Source organism: Ordospora pajunii (assembly GCF_021821965.1).
Source record: "Ordospora pajunii strain FI-F-10 chromosome Unknown Cg_05D, whole genome shotgun sequence".
In the NCBI taxonomy this organism is placed as follows: Eukaryota; Fungi; Microsporidia; family Ordosporidae; genus Ordospora; species Ordospora pajunii.
In genome coordinates, this window is record NW_026848123.1 from 75,657 (window position 1) to 100,759 (window position 25,103).

Consider the following 25,103-nt stretch of genomic DNA (forward strand, 5'->3'; position numbering starts at 1 on the left):
AATACAACCTCATCTACGCCATGCATACAAAAATAAACTTTATTTCCAGATCCATCTAGCAAGCCACCCTGCTGCCACCATCCACACAAACACAAACATCGCATAGAACAAAGGTCCCCATCGAGATGATAAATCAATCTCAACATCTTTGTATTCCACTCGCACATCGCACAGCAAATCAGCAACCTTGCGGAACTCTTCCATGTCCTGTATCTTGTCACATCCCTGTATTTCCTTGTAGTGCCTAATCATCTTCTCTTTTCTTTCAAATCGTCTCAGTAGAAACTCCTTTGAATCCATACCGTCATTGCTTGGAATGTAGTCAAGGAAAAACATAAAATTCACCATGCACGACTTATTCACTAAAACCTCCCTGTACGAAAACACATCGTTTGGATACTTTACATATGGATTTCCAATAATTGTGATATCAAGAATCCCATCCATGTCGTCCTTCATGTTTGCCCTAAGAATATCAAATCCCGTCGTCCTTGGCAGTATCACCTCCTCAGGATCAAACACATGTCCATCAACCATAGTCTTGCCAGATCGTGCCCATTCATGCGATTTCTCATGCGAAACCTTGTCTATATATGTTCCTTCAGGAAACAGTAAAAGATCATATCTCGTCTTCTTCTTGAGATTCGATGCTCCAGACATAATTAGCTCCTTGTCCTTGCTCAGCCTTCTGTTTAAAAAAATAAACTCGAAAAATCTCATTCCATATCCTAGCAGCGGAATGTCCTTTAAAGACATCTTCAGTATGATGTACATGCAGCCGAACCTTCTGAAATGGTGCATGACACACGAAATAAACAGCCAATCATACTCAGTCAGGTGGTTTGAAATCACAATGTTCCTTCTGTTGTCAAGAATCGCAGGATCGTATCTTATAAACACCTTTCCTGGAAAGTATCCATGCAGAGCAGCTTTTGTAAGGCTTAGCCATGCAACCTTTGCTGCCTTTACAATAGCATCTCGGCTCAAGCATCTAGGCATCATCAGATCAACAACAAAAATCAATCCACAAGTTACAGTAATGTATGAAAAGTAAACAGTCACAATTGCCACAAGACTCAGAACACTCCAGGCTTTCCTTATCATCCCCTTATTCTCTAATGCATCTAAATATTTTTTCCAAAACTTGTTTCAATTTCAACAGGTTTCAATCTTAGCCAACTGCTTGCATTGTGAGTAAGCACTGCACATCATCAATACAGCACTGCATCGCACCCATCATCAATGCATTCAAAACATGAAAAGCCATGCTATTCAGAAATCCTCAAGTCCATCCAGAATTCCGTGTTGCCTACACGAGGCGAGGCTATAATGCTGATAAATGATGCAAAAGCAGCATTTGCTTCAGAGCCAAATGTTATTCACATACAAGCACAGGTCAATGTCGTTGGCGATGTCCATGGCCAGTTCTACGATCTGTTGAATATGCTAGACCTCATGGGCGATCCTTCAGCCCAACAGTATCTCTTTCTTGGAGACTATGTAGACCGAGGATACGACTCTGTGGATCTTATATTGCTGCTGTTTGCATACAAGATCCTCTATCCAAATAGCATCCACCTTCTTAGAGGAAACCACGAGACACGCATGCTTTCTGCTGTATACGGATTCAGAGACGAGTGTACAAGAAAGTACGACCTTGCAACATACTGGAGGTTCTGTGATGCATTCCAGCACCTTCCAATCGCTGCCGTTATCTCTGGAAAATACTTTTGTGTTCATGGAGGACTTGTGCCTGGAATAACATTGGACTTCATTATGAGCATTGACAGAGTTGGTGAAATCACGGAGCTAAGCGATCTGCTATGGAGCGATCCCGATGACGAGCCAGGATATAGAAAAAACCCAAGGGGCGCAGGATATCTGTTTGGAAAAGACACAGTCGACGAGTTTCTTGCATCAAACAGGTTTTCTCATGTTGTAAGATCACACCAGTTGGTGAACGACGGGTACAAGTCATTCTTTACAGACAAGCTGTTCACAATATGGGGTGCTCCAAATTATTGCTACTCCTCAGGGAACGTTGCATGTGTCATGGCAATCAGCCAAAGCGGCCATGAATTCAGGATATTTGATAGATGCAAGCAGCAGTTCAGAGACTCTCCCGTAGGGTGTGACTTCTTTGATGGCTAATGCAGTTGCATGCACCATTGGCCATTTCACTGATGCTTCACACTTGAGACATCTGGAAGGCACTCTTTCATCAAATCAATCAGAGTCTCGTTTTCTAATGCAGCCATGACTCTGTCCTTGTCATTGAGCTGCTTATTCAGTGCTTTGTAATTCACATGTGTGCCATCTGCAATCCTGACGCTTATTGCATGGCTTCGTATGAAACGATCAAGATGTGTTTTTATGCAAAGTCCTATGATTGCTGCCATCGAGCAGTGCGGAATGGTTGGCCTGAACACTACACAAACACGCAATATCGGCAGCCCAACATCTGGAGCGGCTCCATCGCACTCAACTGTCTCGATGTATATGTATTCTCTCGACACGACGCCTAATTGTTCCAGTGTGTATGGATGCTCAGGATCCTTTATGTCTCTGATGAGCTCAAACACACTATGCGGAGTAACATCCCTCAGCAATCCGCAGCAAATATCAACCGGATATCTCTCCTCAAGCATTGCAGAGACAGTTGGAGACATGTTCATTTTGCAAGGGAGGGGGGGTTGTGCATGTTGAATATCACACGGATTTGCCAAGCATATGCATTGCATAATGCCGTATTGATGCATTACGATACTGTATTCGCTTCAAAACATCGCAAAAGACAAAATTTCTGTTAAAAGCCAAAAGAAGTCGTCTTTAATAAATCAATGCCTCTCCTTTTGTTTTCTTTTCTCCTCCCAGTACCACATGCTTAGCCCTCTTGAGAGGCTTCTGGTGTGCAAACTTGCAGGTAGTGCATTCTAGCTTCAGTACAAACTTCTTTGTAACCTTGGCCTTTCTTCTCAGAACAGGTCTTGTCTGTCCTCCGTATCCTCGCTGCTTTATTGCATATCTCCTTTCTCCCTGTGCATTTGGATTACGCTTCGACGCTTTTGACTGCGAAACCTTGTGGTTGGAGTATCCATTGCACTTCTTACAGTATGTATTCCTTGTCTTTGGAATGTTCACCATCTCTCAGGGCCTCTGTCCAAAGCAATTTTTTCAAGCTTTGCCAGCTACTTAGCACTAGCACTACATCACAATCATCAGCATCAGCATCATAGACATTTGCAGTACAGCACCCCAAATGTCTACGCCTGCAAAAAGAAGACTCATGAAGGACCTAAGGACAGTCAGAACAAGCTTAGATAAGACAATATTTGCAGAGCCACTCGAGGATGACCTAATGACATGGGTAGCCGTGGTGCTTGGCCCTGAGGAAACCCCGTTTGAGTCAGGGACATTCAGCTTGGTACTCAAGTTTCCCGAGACGTATCCTCAAGACCCCCCAAATGTAAAGTTCATCTCGGAAATGTTCCATCCGAACATTTATCCAAGTGGCGATCTTTGCCTGGACATACTAAACAACCGCTGGAACCCAAGCTATGATGTCATGGGGGTTCTCATCTCGATCCAATCGCTACTCAACGACCCAAACACAAAGTCGCCTGCAAACCTGGACGCTGCTTCTCTTTTCGCGTCGGATCCTGATGCATATGCAAAAAGAGTCAGGCAGTTGGTTGTGAAAAGCTGGATCGACGTGGAATTGCAAGCACAGAAGGACGAACCTAAAAATAGCATATCAACTAGCACAGCAAACAGCGATCCATAATCGCTCAATGCATCCTCCTCTCAAAGCACAGTCAAATAAATAGATATTCACACTCCCGCTTTATTTAAGATTCATTCGTTCTCCACAATTCTCAGGCAAGGCCTTACCAATAGCAATCATGCTGCATTACTTTCACTAAACGACCTAATCAGTGCAGATATCAAGTGATTGACATGCTTAAAAACATCAGATGCCGTTCTAGATAGTACATAGTAGTCAAACTGGAATTCAGGTGCCTTCAGCACTTCCATGGCAATCCATTCCTGCCATTCCGGCTCATCAATATACTTCTTGTACAAATTCAGCAAGAGCTTATCGTACTCACTCATGCTGGGCCTCATCCGCATCTCAATCACATCCATGTCTTCTTCCAGAATTTGCCTGATCCTTGCTTGCTTCTTGATCCTACGAATCGATCTCTCAACCATCATCTTTATCTTCTCTGCATCATTCAACTCATCTATTCTCTCCCAAAATACTCTGTGATACTCCCTCACATCACTTCTGCTTCCCACCAATGCTGCAATCGCCTCGGCATCATCCTTGCCAACCGCTTCGATTGCCTTCAAATACGCCTGGAAATCCTTCTTTGTCCAGTCAAATCCCTGCTGCAAAAGCTGCTTCTTCAGGCTCTTCTCATCTTCACAGAGCTCCTTACCCTCCTTGTACAGCCAAAGCTCCTTCTCATTCAGCTCCCTAAGCTCCTTTGGATAGAACTGATAGTCTTGGTACTCAACAACCTTCGGCTTTGGTGCAAACAGCACTCCCACTCTCGACATCCTTCCATGGCTCTCAAGATTCTTTGAAACAAACTTGTCAATCTTCTTGACATTGTAATCCTCCCCTTCCCACTTGTAGCAGTCAAGCCCTGCCTCAGATGCATCTCCAATCTTAAACTCGCCAAGCTTCATGTTCATTTCCCTGGTCTTCTCCTCCCCTCTCTTTATCACCTCCTCAATCTCCTCGTCCTTCACAGACGAGTCTGTAATCTCCATCCCACTCGCAAGAATATCAATCAGCTCTGATTGGCTGGGCGCTCCTTTCTTGCTCCTCCCTTGCAGCAGAATATCATCCAGGCGTAGCTTCTGCAGCGACCTGTACACAATCTGCTCCTCAACCGTGCCTTCACATATCAACCTGAACACCGTCACCTGCTTCTTCTGCCCTATCCTATGCACCCTGTCCTGTGCCTGCAAGTCCATCTGTGGATTCCAATCAGAATCAAACAAAATCACAGTGTCTGCAGTGCATAGGTTTATCCCCAGCCCTCCTGCTCTCGTCGTCAACAGAAACACAAATTTCTTGCTTCCCTCCGCATTAAATGCATCTATATACTCAGCACGCTCCTCATACGGAGTAGACCCGTCAATCCGGCAATACTCATGCCCCCTCAGCACCAAATAATCCTCGAGAATGTCAAGCATCATCGACATCTGGCTAAATATAAGCACCCTAGACTCTTTGCTTGCCAGGCTTGACAGTAGCTTATCAAGAAGCTGCATCTTTCCAGAATTCTCAACAATATGCTCTCCATTCGTGTAAGGCTCAGGCTCTGCACCAGGAAACAGGTATGGATGGTTGCAGCACTTCCTTAGCTGCATCACAACATTCATAAGCATCCCCTTTGCATCCCTGCTCCCGCCAAGTGGCGAAAGATCCCTCTTCAGCAGCATCTTGTACCATTCATGTTGCATAGGAGACAGAGGAGAATACAGATTCACAACCTTCTTGGGAAGCAGCGTCCTTTCTACATCAATCTTTTCTCTTCGTAGAAAAAACAACTGCAGCACACTCCTGATCTTTGCAATTCCCTCGCTCTCTCCACAATCACTACGCATAACATATGCCTCAAACTTCTCCGAGTCATTGAAAATCTCGGGAGCAATGAAGTTCAGCAGTGCCCACAGCTCATGCACATTGTTCTGAAGAGGCGTTCCTGTAATCAGCAATCGGTGCCTGCAGGGAAAAACACGAACTATCTTGCTCAAAAGGCTGTGCTCATTCTTTATTCTATGTGCCTCATCAATCACTATATACGACCATTCTATCTTGCTCAGCATGCTCTTGGCCCCTATACACATTTCATAAGTTGTAAGGCACACGTCCCACTTAGACATTCTCAGCTCTTTCATCAATTGCCTTAGCTCCTTGCGTGACGAGTAGAACACCCGCACCTTGTACTTCGGCATGAACCGCTTAAACTCTCTTCTCCAGTTGTTCAGTGTCGACTTCGGCACCACTACCAAATGCCTGCTTTCCTCCTTCCTCACATACCTGATGTACCCAAGAAACGCAACCGTTTGCAACGTCTTTCCAAGGCCCATCTCGTCTGCAAGTATGCAATTGATCGAGTTTTCATGCATGCTAACAAGCCAGTTCAGTCCCTCGACCTGATAGTCCCTAAGCTCTGCCTGAACATATTTAGGGCTGCTTTCAAACACATAAGGCTCAGCAGGCTCTGCATCTGCCTTTTCTATCTCTTCATAGCCCGGTATGAACGTTCTGAAAAACTCGTTGTCTCCAATAAAACTCCTGTACTTCTTCAACACATCCAGGTTCATCCAAGGGCTGCATATGCTGCAATTTGTCATATATACGCAATAGAAGCTCAAATAATAGCAAGATTTACAGTATCAATGCCATTCGCTTGCTCATCAAATCATACAACAGCATTCTGCATCCGTGTGCATTCAATCATTCCATGCAGCATGCATATGTGCAAATACATGGCATCATAACAACATCAATATGTTTATTCAAACCTCATGTCCAAAAACCTGGATATCTCTTCAGCCTTCAGCTTTCCTATCCCTGCTATCTCCTCCATCTCTCCAGGCGTCTTCGAAATAAACCCCAGCAATGTCCCACACTTGCAAGCAATCTGCTGCGCATCAGTCTTGTTGATCTTTGGAATCCGCTGCAGAAAGCCCTCGGTGTCATTCTGCCCACGCCTTATTGCATCAACAGACCTCCCTCCTGCCATCTCAAACCCACGCACATATCTCGAGCACTCCTCAATGCTGAATCCCAGAACCATCGTCAGTGGAACACTGTCAAACAACTCTCTAATAATCGGCCCATAGTTGGGGATGTCCACATACACAAGAAGAGCCCTAACCTTGTACGGTCGCATCGCTCTGACCCTCTTCTGTATATACTCAGGCTTGCACACATGAAACCGAAGCGATAGAAACAGTATGCCAACACTACTGTTCACCTCATAGTCAGGCGTTATTGCATTGTCATAATGCCAAGACGCATTCGAAAGATACTCCAGCAGTGCATTTCCCTTCTGCACCGGCGAAACTTTGATCATCAATCCTGGGTCTGGCATCACAAATCAATTCACTGCCCACCAGTAATCATTCATGCACACATCTAAAATCTCAATCATTCGCTTTATTAACGTGTCTTGCACTAAATCTAAATCTCTTTGAATTTAACTTCACAGCCACCGCTGTTGCTCAACCACCGTTGCATAGCAACCTTTCAATATCGATCCTCATCCCAGACTCTACTGCACTTCTTACACTAGATGCAAAGCAGCTTACATCACGGTATGACTTGTGCTTGTCCTTTGCACCAATCCATACATAGCCATTGCATCCAACTATCACATCAATTCCGTTCTTACTCAAAAACCTTGTTCTTGGCTGATCAAGCAAGAAGCACGGCACTATAACAATCACCCCATCGCACAGCTTCCCATATCTTTCGTTCCTTGCATGCAATGCTACTATTCCTCCTTTACTAACTTTCTGGACCTCAGAAACAACCAGGTCCCCCACATCAAAAAAACTTCTCATCACAATCTCGTCAGACTCAAGCTTTCTTCTTTGCACTGCTCCAGGCAGATTGATTGCAGAAAGCCCAAGGCATACATCACAGGCACTGTTTACCTCTAGCTTCCACTTCTTGCTCTGGATTCCAGACACTCTCCCAATCACCACATCCCCAACCTGAGGCAAGTACTTCAGAGGCACAGCAGGATCCACCGTAACCAACTTGTTTGTAACCTTCATGCATCCAAAATACGTCGATGTGATTGTCTTGCCTCTTATATGCGTTCCATGTCCTCTTATGTATCCCTCTGCATCCATCAGCCCATCTCCAGGCAAAAACACATCATTTGCTCGTGCTCCAATGCCATCTCCAGGCAAACCATTGCTAAAAAGTCCGCCGTTGGCTATAGACTCGCCATCAACAGCCATGCCACACATCAGATCAGGGTACATCCTGCAATAACAAATGCACCCAGAGCACATAATGGCGTTGCACATACCCTTAGATGAACATTATTCCGCTCGGTGCCGGACAAGATGTCGGCAGGTCGTGCATCCTTGCCACCATTGGAGGAAGAACAATAATGTTTGACTGTGGAATGCACATGGGCTTTAATGACGAGAGACGGTTTCCAGACTTTTCGTATATCTCTAAGACACAAAGCTTCAACAAGGTCATTGACTGTGTGATCATTTCCCATTTCCATCTGGACCACTGCGGGGCACTTCCACACTTCACAGAGATCTGCGGATACGACGGGCCAATATACATGACGCAGCCCACAAAGGAAGTTTGCCCAATCCTGCTGGACGACTTCAGAAAGATTGTTGCAGTAAAAGGCAACGATAGCATATTCACATACCAGGATATCCTCAATTGCATGAAGAAGGTTGTCACGATCAGCATGAACGAGACATACGAGCACGGAAACGGGATATACATCACGCCTTACTATGCAGGCCATGTTCTTGGAGCAGCGATGTTCCATGTTGTTGTTGGAGACCAGTCTGTGGTGTATACCGGGGACTACAGCACCACGCCTGACAAGCATCTTGGGCCAGCATCTATTAAGTGTGTCAGGCCTGACATTCTGATCACCGAGTCTACATATGGATCTATTGTAAGGGATTGCAGGAAGGTCAAGGAACGGGAGTTTCTGAAGGCGGTGTCAGAGTGTGTACTAAGAGGAGGCCGTGTGCTGATTCCGATATTTGCACTTGGCAGGGCACAGGAGCTGTGCCTTCTTCTTGACGGGTACTGGGAGCGAAGCGGATTGAATGTTCCTGTGTATTTTTCCGGAGGATTGACAGAGAAGGCAAACGAAATATACAAAAGATACATCGGATACACAAACGAGACAATTAAGCAGAAGATTTTTGAAAGGAACCTGTTTGACTACAGACACATAAAGGCGTTCCAGAAGTACTACCTGGACATGCCTGGACCGATGGTTCTGTTTGCATCGCCAGGAATGCTGCATTCAGGGATGTCGCTGAAGATATTCAAGGAGTGGTGTGAGGATGACAAGAATCTTGTGATTATTCCTGGATATTGTGTACGAGGCACAGTTGGTGAGAAGGTTCTGAATGGAGCAAAGCGGCTCGACATTCTTGGCGAAAGCAAAGAAATTAGGATCCAGGTGCGGAACCTTGCATTCAGTGCGCATGCTGACTCCGAAGGCATACTGAAGCTGATTGAGCAATGCAAGCCCAGGAATGTGATGCTTGTGCATGGGGAAAAGAGCAGGATGAGGATGCTCAAGAAGAGCATTGAGGAGAGATATGCAATCCCGACGTTTTTTCCATCGAACGGTGTTCTGGTGAACATTCCAAGCAGAAACACGGTTGACCTAAGAATACCTAAGGAAAAGATGCATGCATGCTTTGAGCCGCATCTTTCTAAGAAGAAGGTATTTGTGAGGATGAAGCTGTCTAGTGAAAAAGACGAGGGCGTCTGTGAGGTTATTGAATGCGAAAACTATCTTGATGATTGTACAGAAAGAGATGCAGATGCAAATCGAAACGAATGATCAGAGACGAATTGATTGTGGAGGCGAGAGGCTGCCCAGCGATGGATGACACAAGTGTCAAACATCGTTTGAGATTGATTCTGAACACTATATAAGCAGAGCCTGAAGATGCAGCATGCCTGAGGATAGCTTTGATTGGCTTGGAGGAGATGTAGATGCAGATGCAGAGGAGTTTGTTCCTGCACCCAACCGGAGCCTGCATACAAATTACTTGATAGACATGCTTGGAGGGATGTTCTATTCAGTTTTGGGTGTTTCTCTAGGATTGAGGCTGATGCTGTATGCGTTCGGGGCAGATCCATATGTGCTTGGGGTCAGCTTGAATGTCATACTTATGAGCACCACTGTTGTGCCGCTTCTGTTTATAGTGCTTGCGATTCTGAGGGATGCAGTGACGCTTACGGTGATCAACATGCGTCTTATTGAGAACTCTGAATCAAACACAAAGCTGCAAAAGCTCGCCATGCTTTCTGTGTGGATCCTGTGCTGCATGTATTGGCTGAGATACGTGAAGGTTGTGTACGGATACCAGTTTGATATTGTCAGGAGAGTTTTTGTAGCAGCGCTGATAACATCGATTGCATACTCGGTGACCACGCTGGCAATAGCGTACTTTGAGACGTTCTTCATGAAGCGAACACTGCGCAGCAAGCTTGACGATGTCAAGAAGAGCGAGAGGATTCTGTGCGCAATGAAGAACTACAGATACGACATTTCTGAGTCTGTGAGCACGGCAACGCCCGAGTGTTCATGCAAGGACATGTTCTGTTTTAGAATGGCGTCGGCCGAAAATGCACCAAGGAGTGGGAGTGGAGAGTGTGAGGAGGGATTCCATAAGTTTGCAGGAGGCCTGAGGATCAACCCGCCAGAGCTGCACAGGGTGATGGATGCAAAAACGCTTGCAAGAGATGTGTTTGTGAGGGCAAGCAAAGGAAAGGACGAGCTTTCGTTCGACGACTTCAGCGTGATCTTCCCAAGTGTGCAGGATGCATTGAATGCATTTGCATTTTTTGACTCAAACAACGACAGGATGGTTTCGAAGAAGGAGTTCCAGAGCACAATAGTGTATTTCTACATGGAGCGAGTGAACCTGGAAAGGAATGTCAAAAGGGCAGAGGACTTCATCCGTGTTATTGCAAACACACTGATTTCTGCGGTGTTTGCATGCTTGTGCTTCACGTACATGATTGTGTTTGGGATTCCGCTGAAGGAGCTGTTGGCGCTGGCGCTGAGCGGGGCGCTTGCATTCAATCTGGTTGCAAGCGGGATAGTTTGCGATGTTTATTACAACTTTATGATGCTGATAAGCCACCAGTTTGATGTTGGGGATGATGTAATAGTGGACGGAATTGATTACAAGGTTCATGAGTTTGGCCTATCGAACACATCACTGATTAGCGAGAACGGAGGAAAGATAAAGCTTCTGAACAGTGATCTGTGGAAGAAGAATCTGATCAATATGACTCGTGCGCCAGAGAAGATCATTGTGTTTAACTTTGACCTAGATCCGAGCATAGACGTTGATGTGTTTATGCGATTCAAGGCAAGGATACATGAGTTTGTGAAGTCAAGGCCGTTTGACTATGATGACTCGTTTTCTCTGCAGGCAAAGACAGAAGGATTCACTAGCATTGATGTGCTTAGTTGCCTGATGATTCTCAAGTGCAAGGGATACAAAAACAAGTCAAAGAAGTTTCTGCTCAGGGTGGAGATGACCACTTTTTTGAGATCACTGATAACGGAAATGGGCATTGCTTTGCCGAAGTAGAGTGCTTTCTGGCTTCTGTGCCAAGCTGTGCATGTTTGTGGTATTTATTTTTATTAAATCCAAGGATTATTTGATTTGTGGAAATAAAATACACGCTGTGTTTTTTATGAGCAGTGGGATGGAAGTTGCAGTTCTTTCATGGAACATGAATGGTAGAGATGGATTGGAGATTGTGCCTTCGATTGCGGATTGTCAGCAGGCAGACATTGTGCTGATTTCGCTGCAGGAATGCTTCAGCCCTTCGCAAAGCAAGGTAAAGAAGACCATGGCAAAGGCATTTCCACATCACAATGTGGTAAATGTCGGCAGGGTATATGGGCTATGGTCTGTTGTTCTGTGTAGGAACTCAGGACGTACACGTGATGTTGATGCAAATACAACCAGGATTGGCCTTGGAGCATTCGGCATGATCAACAAAGGCGCGTGCATTTCGAAGTTGTCGAATGGAGTAGTGTTTGTAAGCTGCCACTTGTCTGCACACTTAGAAAACAATGCGAGGAGAATGCAGCAGATTAAAAGTGTATTTGAATGCATTAACGACAGAGACACAGTATCGAGCACACGCTTGGTTGTTGTTGCTGGAGATATGAACTTCCGAATGACTCAGCGAATGTCTTTTGATGCACAGGAGATGCATGGCACAAATGAAGCGCCAGCCAGATCGTCAATCAACAGAGCATTGCATGAGCATCCAGAAAGCATGTATGCAGTGGAGCATGATCAGTGCAATGAATTCAATAAGCAGTATCCGATGTTCCAGGAAGACGCGATAACATTTCTGCCAACATACAAGTACGAAGTGGGATCGAGCTGTTTTAGTGATAAGCAGCATCCGTCTTGGTGTGATCGTGTGTTTGTATCATCATGCAGCGATGTCCAGTTTATCAAGTACATCTCAGATCCGAGTATTATGCTGAGCGATCACAAGCCGATTGTATGCAAATTCAATGCTGCCGAAAGCACGCCTGATGATTGCGGGAATCAAGTGATTCCGGGCGTTGGCTACGACAGCCATGTGTTTACACGCATTGCAACATGGATATATTGCTTCATGCACGAGTACTACGATGTTATGGTGGTTGCAGCAGTTCCTATTTTTGTGGTTGTGCTTATCAAGACCAAGGCAATGAATACAAGGCTAAAAGATACAGAACAGATGCAAGGGCATAGATAAAGACAAAGACAAAGATCGATGACCAGCAAGAGACTATTAATAAACTAATTGTGTATTTTTGGATCACTAAACAAACCCCGGATGTATGAAGAGGCCAGCAATTGGAAGTATGCAAACACACCTGTGGAGGAGGAGTTAGAAGAGCTTGCATGGCAGATTGCAAATGAGAAAGATGCATCTCGTATCTTGACGAGGATATGCCAGTGCCTGGACACCAGTGGATGGGTTTTTAAGGATAGCTCATTGAAATGCTGGAAGAATGCAAGCGATAGGCTACTTCTTATTGTTCATGAGATAGGAGAGAAGTATTTTTGCGAAGGAGTGCAGGTAAGCAAGATATGCGATGCAGACAAGGCGATGGTTGTTGCAATATTCAGGTTTTACCAGAGGATGTATGCGTATTCGAAGCATAAGTATCCACTGGATGTATCAGACCATGTGATGAGGTATGTATATGCAATTGATGTCGATGTGGTGATTGAGGCATACAAGGTGCTTAGCTTTAGCTTGCAGTTTTGCATTGGGCTGGAGGAGTATGCTCAGGATCATGAGATGCTTCTGAAATGCATTGAGATTGGATTGGATGAGGATGAAATGAGCGAGTTGAGTGTATCTGAAGGGTTTTTTGAAAGCATACCTGATGAAATGCTTGATGCCAGTGTGTTTACAGATAAGGGGTGTGGCTGTGCAGAATTGAATAATGTAGCGGAGAATGCAAGATGCAGTGGATGTAGTAGAAGTACACAGCAAATAAAGGAAGCATTGATAGCAGGGGCAGCAAAGTACGGCAGGGGAAAGTACGTGTTTGAGCTGCGAAAGAAGGTATGCAGTGACAGAGCAGAGAGGCTGGATGTTATACGAATTCTTGCAAGGTGTGTGTTCCTTGTACTTGCAAAAGGAGGAGAGGTGTTTGATTGTGCAGCAGGAAGGATGGATGCGCTTGAGATGAACGGAATAATGAATCGGGAGATGTCTGATGATATGGAGTTTGCAGTGATGAGCCTGGTGGATGTGCTGATTTACTATGGAGTTGATTTTTCGAAGGTTTCTGTGACGCTTGGGCTAGATGATGCGAATGGCCCGTTTTATTGTAGGTTTGCAGCGGGCTTGAATGAGAAGGTGTTTGAAAGACATATGATTTTTTTTGTGAACAATGCGCTTGTCCTGAACCAGAAGGCGCGGTATCTGAAGATGGATGTGCTGATGGGATGTGTTGAAGCCTTCAGGCAGTGTGGAGCAGATGCTAGGTATCACATCCTACGATCATTAAAGATGTACTGTAAGGAGTCTAGATCCAGAGGGCTTTCTGAGTTTGTTTTACGAGGAGGGATTGCGATGCTTGAAGGATACTTGAAAGACAGCTGGCAATATGGAATAAGCGAGAATGTGAATGTGAGGTATGCAGTGAAGGTGGTGGGCGAGATATACATGCATGATTGGAGAGGTGAGATGGGTGTTGGTGGGTTTGAGGACAGTGTGTTTCTTGGCATAGTGATTGATATGATACTAAGGTTGTATTCTGTGGATATTCGAACTGTGTGTGTCTGCATGAGGGTTTTATCATGCTTTGCATTTGGAAATCCTTTGAGTATAGCAAGGCTGGTTGAGAGAGAAGCAATGGCTGTGTTTGAAAGGATGCTGATGGCCGAGATAACGATGGAGTGTTTTTCCGAGATAGTGTCGTGCATGGATGCCTTTTCTCTGAACCTTGGTGCACAAAGGATGATTTGTGATGCAGAGTATCTGCTTAAGATGTTGTTTATGCTGAGAGAGGATGAGTTTCTGAAGACAGCAGGCGGAAGCAGCAAGGTGGCATCGCTTCTGAATGTGCTTATCATGCATCATCCGGTTTTCAGAGAGGATGTGGTGAAGTTTTGCATGGCATATATGCGATGCCTAATGAGTGTGTTTGAGATGCAAGCAAAGAATGTGTTTGTGGTGGATGAGTGGAAGATGAGTGTAATGAATAATTTTTTTGGGTTTGCTGTGAAGATGCAGGCGTATCCGGATGGAGATGGTGCATGTACTCTTTTCAGTGAGATCAGTGAATTTTTTGTAGACGCAAGATATGCATGTAGAATGCACAGCCCGATGAAAGGGGCTTTTGTCGAGATGCTTCGAGGTATTTATAGCAGGATTGATGGAGATGGAGGAATGATACAAATGTTCATAAGAGACAGCAAGGTGATGGCTGATTTCTGTGGCAATCGAATACATAGTGGGGTAATTGATGGATATTCATGGACGGTTGATGATGAGGGAGACGATGTGGTGGATAGGCTAATGTTTTCGTATAGTAATCATCTTGCATTGATGTGCATACTGATTGATGATGTTGTACAGAATAAGGATTATGTTTTAGCAGCTGATCTTGAGATGGTGCTGGAGAGTGTTGGTGTGAAAATGCTTTTGGAGATGTTTGATACAGTTGGGGAAGTGTATATGGGATTGTCAGGGCTTTCTGATGTGTTTTTGGATGCGCCTGATGCAGATATGTTTCTTTTGCTCTGTAAGGTTGTAAGTGTTGATCTTGATGAGGATGCTTCGAAGTGCAGTGTACGTTTGTGTGTGATAAGGTCGATTTATTCATGCGTGGTGTATCTTGTGCGGACTCTCTGGAAGGTTTTAGTGGAAGCTGCGCCTGTGCATGGAGTTAAGTTTCTGCAGAAAGCAGCAGGTGTCTGCTTGCAGGATGAAGGAAGGTCTGTAGTGCTGATGACACGGCTGTTCAAGAAGCTATGTCCATATTTCAGATCTGAGCATTGTGATGTGGTGTGTGGGGATGAGTTTGGGAAGCAGCTGCTTGGCATTTCCACAGGGCACATGAAGGTCATTGCAGTTGTGAATTTCATTATGAGTGAGCTTCTGTATACGGTGAGAGAGGATGAAGTGTTTAGGCGAAATTTTCTGCAGTATCTGCTTGATATTGGCATGAAGGATTGCAGTAATAGTGGTGCTGGGGATAAGCAGCAGAGCTTTACATTGAACAATGTTGTTATTGATGCTGTCCAGAGCATATTTGATGAAGAAGATGGCAGCCAGGTCAAAATGTTAGGGCATGACATGCAGATGGTTATGCGCATATATGAGAAGTTTTATGTGTCGCCAGCATGCAAAGAGATTAGCATTCGAAGGCTTGTGCAATCACGAATGTATTTACAGAGACTGTTGAGGATCGGGGCATATTCGTCTATTCGGCGGTTCTTGATGAGGGACAGGAAGGTTTACGAGTATGCTTGTGCATCTATTGCTGATTTTGAATATTCTAATGAGTTTGTTGAGATGGCGAGTGATGTTTTTCTGTCTGCAAGCGTTGGGATGTGTCCGCATGTGATTGATGTGCGGCAAGTTGAAGAGAAGATTCCGATGCTGATTGACTCTGATGTATCGGTGTGTAAGGTGCTGTATTTTCTCAGGATGTATTTCCGGCTGCTGAATGCTTTGAAGATGCCGTTGCCTTACAGCTTTGATCTTGAGAAGTTGATGCTGCGGGTCAGAACATGCAACGAGATGATAGAGATGCGGATGTTTTTGGGATATGCTATCCGGCCTGGGATTCAGGATGCACTGATCAAAGTAGAGTTTCCGAAGCATACGACAGAAGTGATGGATGCAGATGAGTTTTTGAGGCCTCTGTGCTTTTTGATGTACAGAGACTATGGGATGTTTGCGAGAAGGTATGTGGAAGCTGTTGCAAAGCAGAACAAGATGTATTGTACAGAGGATGAGCCATGCAGAGTGGACTGTGCTTGTAGTGATGCAAATGAATTAGAGTATGATAGCGAAGAGGTGTATGTCAGGAAGCTTATTATACTGCTTGATTCGCAAAAGTGTTTGAACAAAGCAGTGCAGTTTCTTTCTGAAATAGTGATGAATAATCCATCGCTTGCTGGAAAGATATGTACGCCTTCTGTGCTGAACAAAGTTTATGAAAAGTGTATTGGAGAGGTGGATTTTTCGTTGAGGCATGGGCATGATCAAGAGATACATCGTGGGATTTGCTTGTTTGCAGTTGGATTGATTGCTGAATCGCGAGTTGTGGATGATGCTTGCAGTGTGGGAAGTGATGGAGTGGCGATTGAAGTGGATGCAGACAGGATGCCTGTGTGTGCGTTTTTGGCCTCGAAGGTCAGGGGCGGGGATGAAGAGGCGTTTATGCGTGCGGTGTATATAATTGGAAGGTGCTTGGTTCCACAAGTTGTTTTGAGGCACGAGCGTGAGGATGATGGAACAAAAGAGGATCTCCGAAGATGCTCGTTATTTTTGAGTACATCTGGGATGTTCTGTGAAATTGTTAGGAGGCTAGGGTGTGTAGAAGAAAGCAGCAGCATCTATGAGCTATGCATGCACTATGGACTAGATTGCTTGAATAAGATACACTCTCATTGCTATGGAAATGCCTTGAATGCAATTGAGGACTATGAAAATGAATCGCATGATGACTATTTCAGTGTTGTATCTGATGAGCAAGAGCTCAGCGACAGTGGAGTGTCTGAAGCGGGTCATTTTGAGGGCACGCCGTTTGATGGAATAGAGATAGAGATAGAGGAAGAAGGCGTGGATGGCAGCATGAGTAGCGAGGAAACGAGATCCGAGGATGTTGCGGTTATAAAGAGCATTGAGACTGAGTATGAAATGCCAACTGCAATGTACATGATGTGTATGGAATACAACGGACTATGTTCTGAAGTCAGAGAAGATGTTGAAGGAATCTTATGTAGGAAGCTGTATGAAGACGTAGTGGTGAAAGAAATGAAATGTTGTCAGAGTATGGTGGTTGATACATTGCGTGGTTCTGAATGTGCATATATGTGTATGAAGAATGGCGATTGCATTCAGCATGGCTCTGAAGCCAGAGATGATGATGAAAGAATGAGTGGAGAAGGAGACGGGGAATTTGTTGAGAGTGGGAATGATGAGGTTGAAGTGATGAGATGGGATGCATGGGCCAATGAATTGCCTGTACGTAACATTGCGGCTGAGAAGCAAGAGGAAAGTGAGGTGGATGATTTTGAATGCACTTCTACACAGTATGAATATGACGAAGGATCGTCTGAGTCTGATATGGGTGTTGATGGTGGAGAAATGCCTATGCTTGAGGCATCAGCACTCAATGCGATGGAGACAAGTGAGCTGATAGAGTGTTTGGATAATTATTTTATTGATAGACGTGCAAAGTCGATGGATTATACAGGGCTGGCTGTTGAGTTCTATAGCCAGCTCTCGAGTGAGGTTAGGGCTGTTTTTGAGGAGAAAGAAAGGGTTTACAGAGAGAGTTTTTTCAGGTATGGAGCGGAGAACGAGAGCAGTAAAGATGCGAATGAGTCTATAATGAGTGTGCGAGAAAGTGTTGAAGTGGATGAGGCTGTGCTTTCTGTATTTGTAGGCAAAATGATTGCTGAGAAGGAGATTGTTTTTTTGAAGGGCAGGAAATTGATTGAAGGGATGTGCATGAGCGCCAGGATGAGAAATGTTGTATTTGAAGCCGTAAGGGATGCAGTTTTGTCGATATGTGTGGATAAGATGGACGAGGCCACAGGATGTAGATTTAGAAGATGTCTTTTGCTGTTAGTGAGTATGACTAAAAAAAGGCTATGGAGTGATGGAAGTATTTTGAAGAAGAATACAGAGTTGGTATGCAAGATATTTGAAGTGATGAGCAAGATCAAGATGAATGAGGAGATATTGAAGCTTGTAGCCGAATTCGGTGGTATTTTTAAAGAGGACAAGGATGCGATGCTTGGCTTTGATGTGAATCTTGATGGGGTGATAGGCATGTTTGCGAAGGAGATTGACTCTGAATGGTTTGGGCATGTTGAGGAGTTTGTAGAAAACACGTCTAGGCATTTTGGATCAAGATATATGGATGCAATGCTTGAAGAGATAAGGAAGAAAATGGATGAGTTTAAGAAGATTATTGAAGATGGAGTTTGGATTGGAAGGTATACGAATGCACAAAGAGTGTTTTTGCGGCTTTGGAAGCTATTAGCGAACGTGCTTGCAAAGGCTGATGAAATTGAAAGTGAGCAAGACGAAGTTCTTATTGGGCTGGCGACTGATCTGTTTTGGACGATGTTTTTCAAATGTCAGGAAGGAAGGACGTGTGTCGAGGACCTGATAAATGTGTCGGATATTTTTGAGTCTTTTTTTGCAGCTGGAAAGGCAGTTGAATTAAGAAGAGGCAGGGACGGAAGCGTGGCGTTTAAAGACTTTTATACGGACGTGCTTTTCAAGCAATCGAAGCAAATCAATTTGCTTGTTGAGGAGAAACCTGAAAGGTTTTTTAAGAGCTTCAGCGGATTTATAAATCGATCGATATTGACGTTCAGCAACAAAAAGAGATATTTGTGTAGGAAGTTGCGTGTAGAAGGAGCAGACAAATTGTCTGTGTTCTATAAGGTGTATGTTGACAGGGACGATGTTCTTCGCAGTTCGTACTTCCAGGTGATGGCAAAGAGTCCTGAGGATTTTCGGACAAAGCGGTTTGAAATCAAGCTTGCAGGAGAAGAGGGGCTGGACTACGGAGGAATAACAAGGGAATGGCTTTTGCTGCTTTCAAAGGATCTACTTGATCCAAACTTTGCACTGTTTGAGTTTTCGACCGAAGACAAGACGGTGGCTGTTCCATGTAAGAACAGCCATGTGAATCCGGAGCATCTTTCATATTTCAAGTTTGTTGGGAGAATAATGGCAAAGGCTGTCATGGAGGGCTCTTTCTTGAATCTTCAGCTGCCGAAGTTTATATACAAGCACATTCTTGGCAGAGCATGTGGTTTAGAAGATCTGGAGGCTGTTGACAATGAGTTCTACAAATCGCTTATATGGATAAGAGATCACATTGTTGATGAATCACTGGGATTGACGTTTTCATTCACTGAGGCAAGCTTTGGAGTGCACATAACGACGGATCTGATTGATAATGGACGAGATGTGCTTGTTTTGGAGGAAAACAAGAAAGAATATGTGCGAGCAGCTGCACGGCACAGGCTTTTCAACGGAATAGAGGCGCAACTCTCAGCATTCAAAGCAGGGCTGTTTGAGATTCTTGGAGATGATGCATTAGATATGTTTGATGAAGATGAGCTTGAGCTGCTTGTTTGTGGCGTTCCTGAGATAAATGTTGATGATTGGAAAAGTAACACTCTTTATTACGGATACACAGAAAACTCAAAGACAGTCATTTGGTTCTGGAAGGCTGTTAAATGCTTCAGCTCGGTTCAGAAAGCGAAGCTATTGCAGTTTGCCACCGGAACATCAACGCTACCGTTCGAAGGATTTTCCAATCTACAGGGAAACAATGCGATACAGAAATTCTCAATCCACAAGATGTCTGATAGAATAGACTGTCTGCCTACTGCACACACGTGTTTCAACCAGCTTGTGCTACCTTCGTACTCTTCGTATGAAACAATGCTGAAGTGCCTTACAATAGCAATTGATGAGTGCTCTACAGGATTTGGGTTTATATAAAAATAAACGACTTATGTATGAGATTGTGAATACAGCTTCTTGATTTGATGATATAGCTTTGTGGTGCTTCCTATGTATTTCTTTGTGCTCAGTGCCTCTTTGACTGCCATATCGATTTGTTCCACAATCTTTGTCCGGTATATTTCAGGTAAGAAGTGCCTGTTTTGGCTCTCGATGTTTTTATCAAGAAACACCGTTATATCTTCCTCGCTTCTTTTTTCAATTTCATGCCTCCACACATTCACAATGTCGTCAATGTTGATGCTGACTATCTTTTCGATTGAAATGCCGTCAACATGCTTCAGGTACCCATCAAACACATGTGCATTGTTCAGCACATACACACTCTTTGATATTCCTTTCAGTGTCTCTGCAAGACGTAGCACTTTCTCGATCGATCTTCCGCTGAATACCTGGAACATGTCTTGTGGCTCTTTGAGCCCGAAACTCAATCCATATGTTTTCACAAACACATCCAATATGTCCTTGCGGTCATAGAATGAATCCAAGATGCTTCTCATATCCACACACAGGCTTTCTACATCGCATTTGCTGTTTGCATTCATTAGCATATCCAAGTCTTCAAAGTATCTGGACATGCAATTGCAGATAACTTGGTTTATCCTGTCCTTGAACACAAAAAGCTCCTCCATCGCTCGAGTCCTTCTGTTTCCAGAATGCCTGAGCTTAGAATTCAGCTCCACAAGAAACGGAATGCTGCCTATCCCCTCTTCCTTCTCCATCCTCATCAGGTTGTCCGTGATTTCTCTTCTCAGCCCAATCACAAGCATCTTTTGCAATCCAATTGTTACCTCCGGATACTCCTTGCCAATCACACTGTCGTTGATGTCTGCAATCTCTAGTAATGTATGGCTCAACTTGCTTGTTCGTTCCAACAGCATATTGTTGTCCGATCCAACGCCATCAAAGCCAAACTTCGAATACATCATGTCCGTATACCTGCTCACAATCCGCTTTCTATCGACATTTGCAAGAAGGAACACCGCAAACTCTTGTGTATCAGGCTCCAGCTTCGGAATATTTGCAAGAGAAACAAAAAAAGACTCCTCAACTATGCCGATTGCCTTCTTGATCAACTCATCCAAACCCACCACTTCCGTGTCCACCACCCTTATCCCATTATACTCCACCAGGCTTTGGCGCACATCCATCAGCCTTTGTATTGATCCTATCACATCATTTTCTCTGAGCGCCTCAAGTTTGCATGTAAATGAGGCATTGCTCATTCCCCCAAACTGCTCCTCAAGGCTGCTTTTCTCTCGATTGATTATGGTCTTCGACCCCATGAACATTTTGTAGAACATCAACAGTCTGTCAATGCCTTTCTTTGGCTCAATATACGGCTTGAACTCATCAATCACATCTAAATTCAGTTTATTCATCAAGGAACCCAGTGTTTTTGCATGGATGTCTATTTCTGTGCATACATCATTATACCTTTTGAGCTTTGCTAGGATGTTTGGATCTTTCAACATCCGTAGGGCTGCGTGATGGCTCAAATGCATTCAATTTGTAGTAAACATAAATATCATTGGAGTGCTTATGCGCATCAATGCCAATCATCCAAATACTGGCAATTCATTCGACTGCACTATTTAGATGCCATCCGTGCAAGAATTCATCCCCCACGACACATGCTTGATATGAACAACCTAAAGAAAACATTACTGGGAGGATTTATACTGCTTGCATACACAGATATCCTCAACAACAGATCATACGACCTTGTTGGAGTGGACCAAGGATACACAAATCTCAAGGGGTACCACTACCATGCTGACAAAGACATGTATGACGAGGTGTTCAGCTACAAGCATGGACAGAAAATCCATCTTGTCATTCCTGCAGATTTTAGTGGGAGTGGAACAGTGAGTTATGTGCTTGTGACAAGGAAGATCGATGGAACATTTGACAACCACATATACTTCCGTGACAGAGATGAGACAAAGCACATTGGGGAGTCTCTAGCTACTCCATTGCTATTTACATGCCCAGATGACCTTAGGCCTCAGCTGCTTATCCAATACAGTGATGGCCTGAAAAAGGTTCGAATTAGTGAAGACGGAGAGTTGAACACAGAGAATGCTGATGGCTATGGAAAGCTGCACTGTGAGCACACCTCTGCATTTGTTGAGCTTGACGGGAGCATGAAGGCATGCTTGTGCCTAGTTATTGACAAAGGGAATGGAAGAAAAGCACTGAGGGTGTTCAACAACAAAGATGGAGAGTATGTGAAGTACTTCGAGATGGATCTTCCAGATGATATAGGGCCGATTGTGTTTGGAGACTTCAACGGAAACGGCATGAATGACATGGCGTTTATACAACGAAGCGGAGCAAAGCATGTTCTGAAGATATATTTCAACTCGACATCAAGAGTCGGAAATGCCAATAAGCTTCTTGGCGGATTTCTTCCCACACAGATTAATTCAACCGTGTTTTCTGAAGGAGACATGGAGATAGTGGACCTGAGCGTGATGTTTCCGAATTGCACGCCGATCCTTAGGTCTGAGGAGCACTTTGGCGGTATGCCGTATGGAATATTCCCTGCTGACCTGAGAGCAAAGGGCAAACTGGACTTCTTTATGGTGATGAAGGACATTGACGGCAGCACAAGGACTGGGGTCCTTGAAAACAACTCCGAGCCAGGCAATTCATGCTTTGAAAAGGCCGAGTATCACGATGATATTCATAAGCTCAAGAATGTGATATCTATAAGCTGCTGCGACTACAACAGCCGAGGGCGAGAAGCCGTGTTTGTGAACCGTGTTGTTGACAACGATGCAGTTCTTGAGGTGTATGAAAACAATCTTTCGAAGGAGAATCTCAAGCTGAGCCTCTCGGCGATCTATCCAAGACATGAAGCATATGGATGCGCCATTCCTGGTGTTTCGTATCTGATATCGTATTGCGACGGGGAGAAGGTGCTTATTTCGAGCCAGATGGCTTGCAGCACGTATGTGCATCTAAAGCATCATGTGGCATACATTGGGCTTGGCACAATGAATCTGATTATTGATGTCCTGATGATAGGGACGCCTGGAAGCAACACTAGCTCATATGCAGGGCCGTATGCCATCAACTCAATTGCGATCCCAAACACCGACTTGGTTGTGTATCTTGAACAAAACGGCAACTACACGGTGGAGGCGCATTTCATTGTTGGAGAGCACTTTAAAACAATAATAATCGCTCTGCTTGGTGTTGCATTTGTCAATCTGATATTCATAGTTCTACTGCGGCTCAAGGATATAAGAAGAATGAAAATGGCAAATAACAAAGACGCTCTGCGCCCGCTGTTTTCCACACTGAAATAAATTGTTTACTTGCAAGCTCATATTTGATGCATTTTATTGAGAACAACACGCATGGAGATGCAGTGTAAACTAATGAAGAGTGTTGCGAAACGACTTGCCATTGTGATGTGCTCTACTTTTAGCACACATACACATCTTCTACATGTCATCGTCGGCTCTACTGACTGGCTTAGCATTCAATCCAAGAGATTGCTTTAGATTCAGGTATGAAAGAATCCCTGTCAGGACGAGTGAGCATGCTCCGATTGCAAGGATATACGCCTCCACACTGTCGTATGAGCTGTCTCCTGTTGCAAGAAACGCCACGGCTATTGGAGAAAACGTAAATGCAAGATTGAGGATACAATAAATGGTGGCAAATCCAGTTCCAAGAGATTCTTCAGATACAAGAGACGGGATGCATGGCCAGTAGCACGCTATAAGAGGGCTTGAAAGCCCCAGCATCACTGCAGATAAGTGCGGAGACATCACTGCAAAGTATATTCCAGAATGCCCCATAATAAAAAGTATGCAGCCTGCTGCAATAAGCCATAGCTTCATTCCATAGATGTCTGTTATTGTGCTTGTAAAAGTGATCAGTACAAGCGAAATTCCTTCGATTATTGCAAGGATGTTGCCCGATGAGATTGTAGATAGCCCATATCTCTTCTGGAATAGCATCGGCGCAACAGAGTAGAAGGGCGCCCACACTAGGGCAAACATAAACGATATTGCAACAAGAACATAGAATGCAGAATGGCAAGTGTTCTTTCCCTCAACTTTTGGCTCATAGAAAAGAGTGCCTGACTCCTCAAACAATATTTTTGGATTTGATTTCTCGATCCTGCTCTTGATTGTTGTTTCTTCACTTGTGTTTTTTGCCCACGGCAGGAATGGGTTTTCGGACAGAATCGGATTAGACGTGGAGTTGATTATTGAAGAGCTGTTGTAGTTGGCATCGCCGTAGTCATGGAAGAACGGGGTTGCGTATGCTCCATCAACACCTTGGATGCTTCCATGGGGTGCATACTCGTAGTATCTTGGCGAAGAAAGTATGCTGCCAGCAGCATCATCAAACATAGGCTTAATGCATTCTTCTTGCTCCTTGGATGCATTATTGCCCGCCTTTTGTATTTCCAGCAGCCTTTGCTTCAGTATCTTATGGGATCTTCCAGAATGATTGATCTTGAAGCATATCCACAGACCAAGGAATGTCAATCCAACACCCATGATGCATGGAAACATTCTACCAAGAGTGTCTGCAAGCAGTGGGGTGAGAAGGAAGTTTGCAACAGTTCCAAGCCTTGCAATGCTGGAAAACAGCCCCATTGCAAAGCCAAGCTCTTTGCCCTTGAATTCATACGATATCAGCTTGTTCTGAATAACAGCAAAGCTCTCGCCTCCAATTCCAAATAGAAATCTGCCTGCGAGCATGGTTCGGAAGCTGTGATACCAAACACCAGCAGTAAACACCAGATGCCCTATAAACACAAACGCACACAGCAGCTTTGCCAATGTGGACTTATTGATGTGTGTTATCCATCCAAAGAACAGCGGCACAGCTATGTTCGGCAACGAATACACCGAGTAAAGCAAGGTTATTTTATACTCAACCTCATCCTCCGGCTCAAATCCCACATGATGGCTCAGTGCAGACGGAATGTCATATGCAAAGTAAAATGAAAAGAGAACCGCACTTGACAGCAGCAATATCTTGTGTCGTTCCTTCATTATACTAGCCATCAGCATTTGTTTTATCTCTTCTGTTTCAAACAGAA

General features: G+C 44.3%; 15 protein-coding genes across 15 annotated transcripts; 7 read left to right on the top strand and 8 right to left on the bottom strand.

Annotated features, from left to right (window-relative positions):
• Positions 1-39: 39 nt before the first annotated feature.
• Positions 40-1,104, bottom strand: HK407_05g09670 (acyltransferase; the record flags this gene model as incomplete). The annotated part of the gene is made up of 1 exon (XM_060420943.1): positions 40-1,104. One exon carries the CDS (start codon positions 1,102-1,104, stop codon positions 40-42), a length of 1,065 nt encoding a protein of 354 aa, XP_060276905.1.
• A 138-nt stretch (positions 1,105-1,242) lies between these two features.
• Positions 1,243-2,151, top strand: HK407_05g09680 (calcineurin-like phosphoesterase; the record flags this gene model as incomplete). Its single annotated transcript, XM_060420944.1, has 1 exon — positions 1,243-2,151. The coding sequence occupies one exon, from the start codon at positions 1,243-1,245 to the stop codon at positions 2,149-2,151; it is 909 nt and encodes a 302-aa protein (XP_060276906.1).
• A 26-nt stretch (positions 2,152-2,177) lies between these two features.
• Positions 2,178-2,675, bottom strand: HK407_05g09690 (uncharacterized protein; the record flags this gene model as incomplete). The annotated part of the gene is made up of 1 exon (XM_060420945.1): positions 2,178-2,675. One exon carries the CDS (start codon positions 2,673-2,675, stop codon positions 2,178-2,180), a length of 498 nt encoding a protein of 165 aa, XP_060276907.1.
• A 154-nt stretch (positions 2,676-2,829) lies between these two features.
• HK407_05g09700 (ribosomal protein L44) lies at positions 2,830-3,144 on the bottom strand (the record flags this gene model as incomplete). Its single annotated transcript, XM_060420946.1, has 1 exon — positions 2,830-3,144. The coding sequence occupies one exon, from the start codon at positions 3,142-3,144 to the stop codon at positions 2,830-2,832; it is 315 nt and encodes a 104-aa protein (XP_060276908.1).
• A 115-nt stretch (positions 3,145-3,259) lies between these two features.
• On the top strand, positions 3,260-3,784 carry HK407_05g09710 (ubiquitin-conjugating enzyme; the record flags this gene model as incomplete). Its single annotated transcript, XM_060420947.1, has 1 exon — positions 3,260-3,784. One exon carries the CDS (start codon positions 3,260-3,262, stop codon positions 3,782-3,784), a length of 525 nt encoding a protein of 174 aa, XP_060276909.1.
• Positions 3,785-3,900: 116 nt separating this feature from the next.
• On the bottom strand, positions 3,901-6,345 carry HK407_05g09720 (SNF2 protein; the record flags this gene model as incomplete). The annotated part of the gene is made up of 1 exon (XM_060420948.1): positions 3,901-6,345. The coding sequence occupies one exon, from the start codon at positions 6,343-6,345 to the stop codon at positions 3,901-3,903; it is 2,445 nt and encodes an 814-aa protein (XP_060276910.1).
• A 191-nt stretch (positions 6,346-6,536) lies between these two features.
• On the bottom strand, positions 6,537-7,100 carry HK407_05g09730 (DNA repair protein Ercc1 (rad10/Swi10); the record flags this gene model as incomplete). Its single annotated transcript, XM_060420949.1, has 1 exon — positions 6,537-7,100. The coding sequence occupies one exon, from the start codon at positions 7,098-7,100 to the stop codon at positions 6,537-6,539; it is 564 nt and encodes a 187-aa protein (XP_060276911.1).
• Positions 7,101-7,248: 148 nt separating this feature from the next.
• On the bottom strand, positions 7,249-8,004 carry HK407_05g09740 (uncharacterized protein; the record flags this gene model as incomplete). The annotated part of the gene is made up of 1 exon (XM_060420950.1): positions 7,249-8,004. One exon carries the CDS (start codon positions 8,002-8,004, stop codon positions 7,249-7,251), a length of 756 nt encoding a protein of 251 aa, XP_060276912.1.
• A 68-nt stretch (positions 8,005-8,072) lies between these two features.
• HK407_05g09750 (beta-lactamase domain of mRNA-processing endonuclease) lies at positions 8,073-9,596 on the top strand (the record flags this gene model as incomplete). The annotated part of the gene is made up of 1 exon (XM_060420951.1): positions 8,073-9,596. One exon carries the CDS (start codon positions 8,073-8,075, stop codon positions 9,594-9,596), a length of 1,524 nt encoding a protein of 507 aa, XP_060276913.1.
• Positions 9,597-9,711: 115 nt separating this feature from the next.
• HK407_05g09760 (mechanosensitive ion channel) lies at positions 9,712-11,364 on the top strand (the record flags this gene model as incomplete). Its single annotated transcript, XM_060420952.1, has 1 exon — positions 9,712-11,364. The coding sequence occupies one exon, from the start codon at positions 9,712-9,714 to the stop codon at positions 11,362-11,364; it is 1,653 nt and encodes a 550-aa protein (XP_060276914.1).
• A 31-nt stretch (positions 11,365-11,395) lies between these two features.
• HK407_05g09770 (uncharacterized protein) lies at positions 11,396-12,538 on the top strand (the record flags this gene model as incomplete). Its single annotated transcript, XM_060420953.1, has 1 exon — positions 11,396-12,538. The coding sequence occupies one exon, from the start codon at positions 11,396-11,398 to the stop codon at positions 12,536-12,538; it is 1,143 nt and encodes a 380-aa protein (XP_060276915.1).
• Positions 12,539-12,619: 81 nt separating this feature from the next.
• Positions 12,620-20,008, top strand: HK407_05g09780 (ubiquitin-transferase; the record flags this gene model as incomplete). The annotated part of the gene is made up of 1 exon (XM_060420954.1): positions 12,620-20,008. One exon carries the CDS (start codon positions 12,620-12,622, stop codon positions 20,006-20,008), a length of 7,389 nt encoding a protein of 2,462 aa, XP_060276916.1.
• An 11-nt stretch (positions 20,009-20,019) lies between these two features.
• Positions 20,020-21,504, bottom strand: HK407_05g09790 (uncharacterized protein; the record flags this gene model as incomplete). Its single annotated transcript, XM_060420955.1, has 1 exon — positions 20,020-21,504. One exon carries the CDS (start codon positions 21,502-21,504, stop codon positions 20,020-20,022), a length of 1,485 nt encoding a protein of 494 aa, XP_060276917.1.
• A 159-nt stretch (positions 21,505-21,663) lies between these two features.
• Positions 21,664-23,346, top strand: HK407_05g09800 (uncharacterized protein; the record flags this gene model as incomplete). The annotated part of the gene is made up of 1 exon (XM_060420956.1): positions 21,664-23,346. One exon carries the CDS (start codon positions 21,664-21,666, stop codon positions 23,344-23,346), a length of 1,683 nt encoding a protein of 560 aa, XP_060276918.1.
• Positions 23,347-23,484: 138 nt separating this feature from the next.
• Positions 23,485-25,056, bottom strand: HK407_05g09810 (major facilitator superfamily protein; the record flags this gene model as incomplete). The annotated part of the gene is made up of 1 exon (XM_060420957.1): positions 23,485-25,056. The coding sequence occupies one exon, from the start codon at positions 25,054-25,056 to the stop codon at positions 23,485-23,487; it is 1,572 nt and encodes a 523-aa protein (XP_060276919.1).
• Between the last annotated feature and the right edge of the window lie 47 nt (positions 25,057-25,103).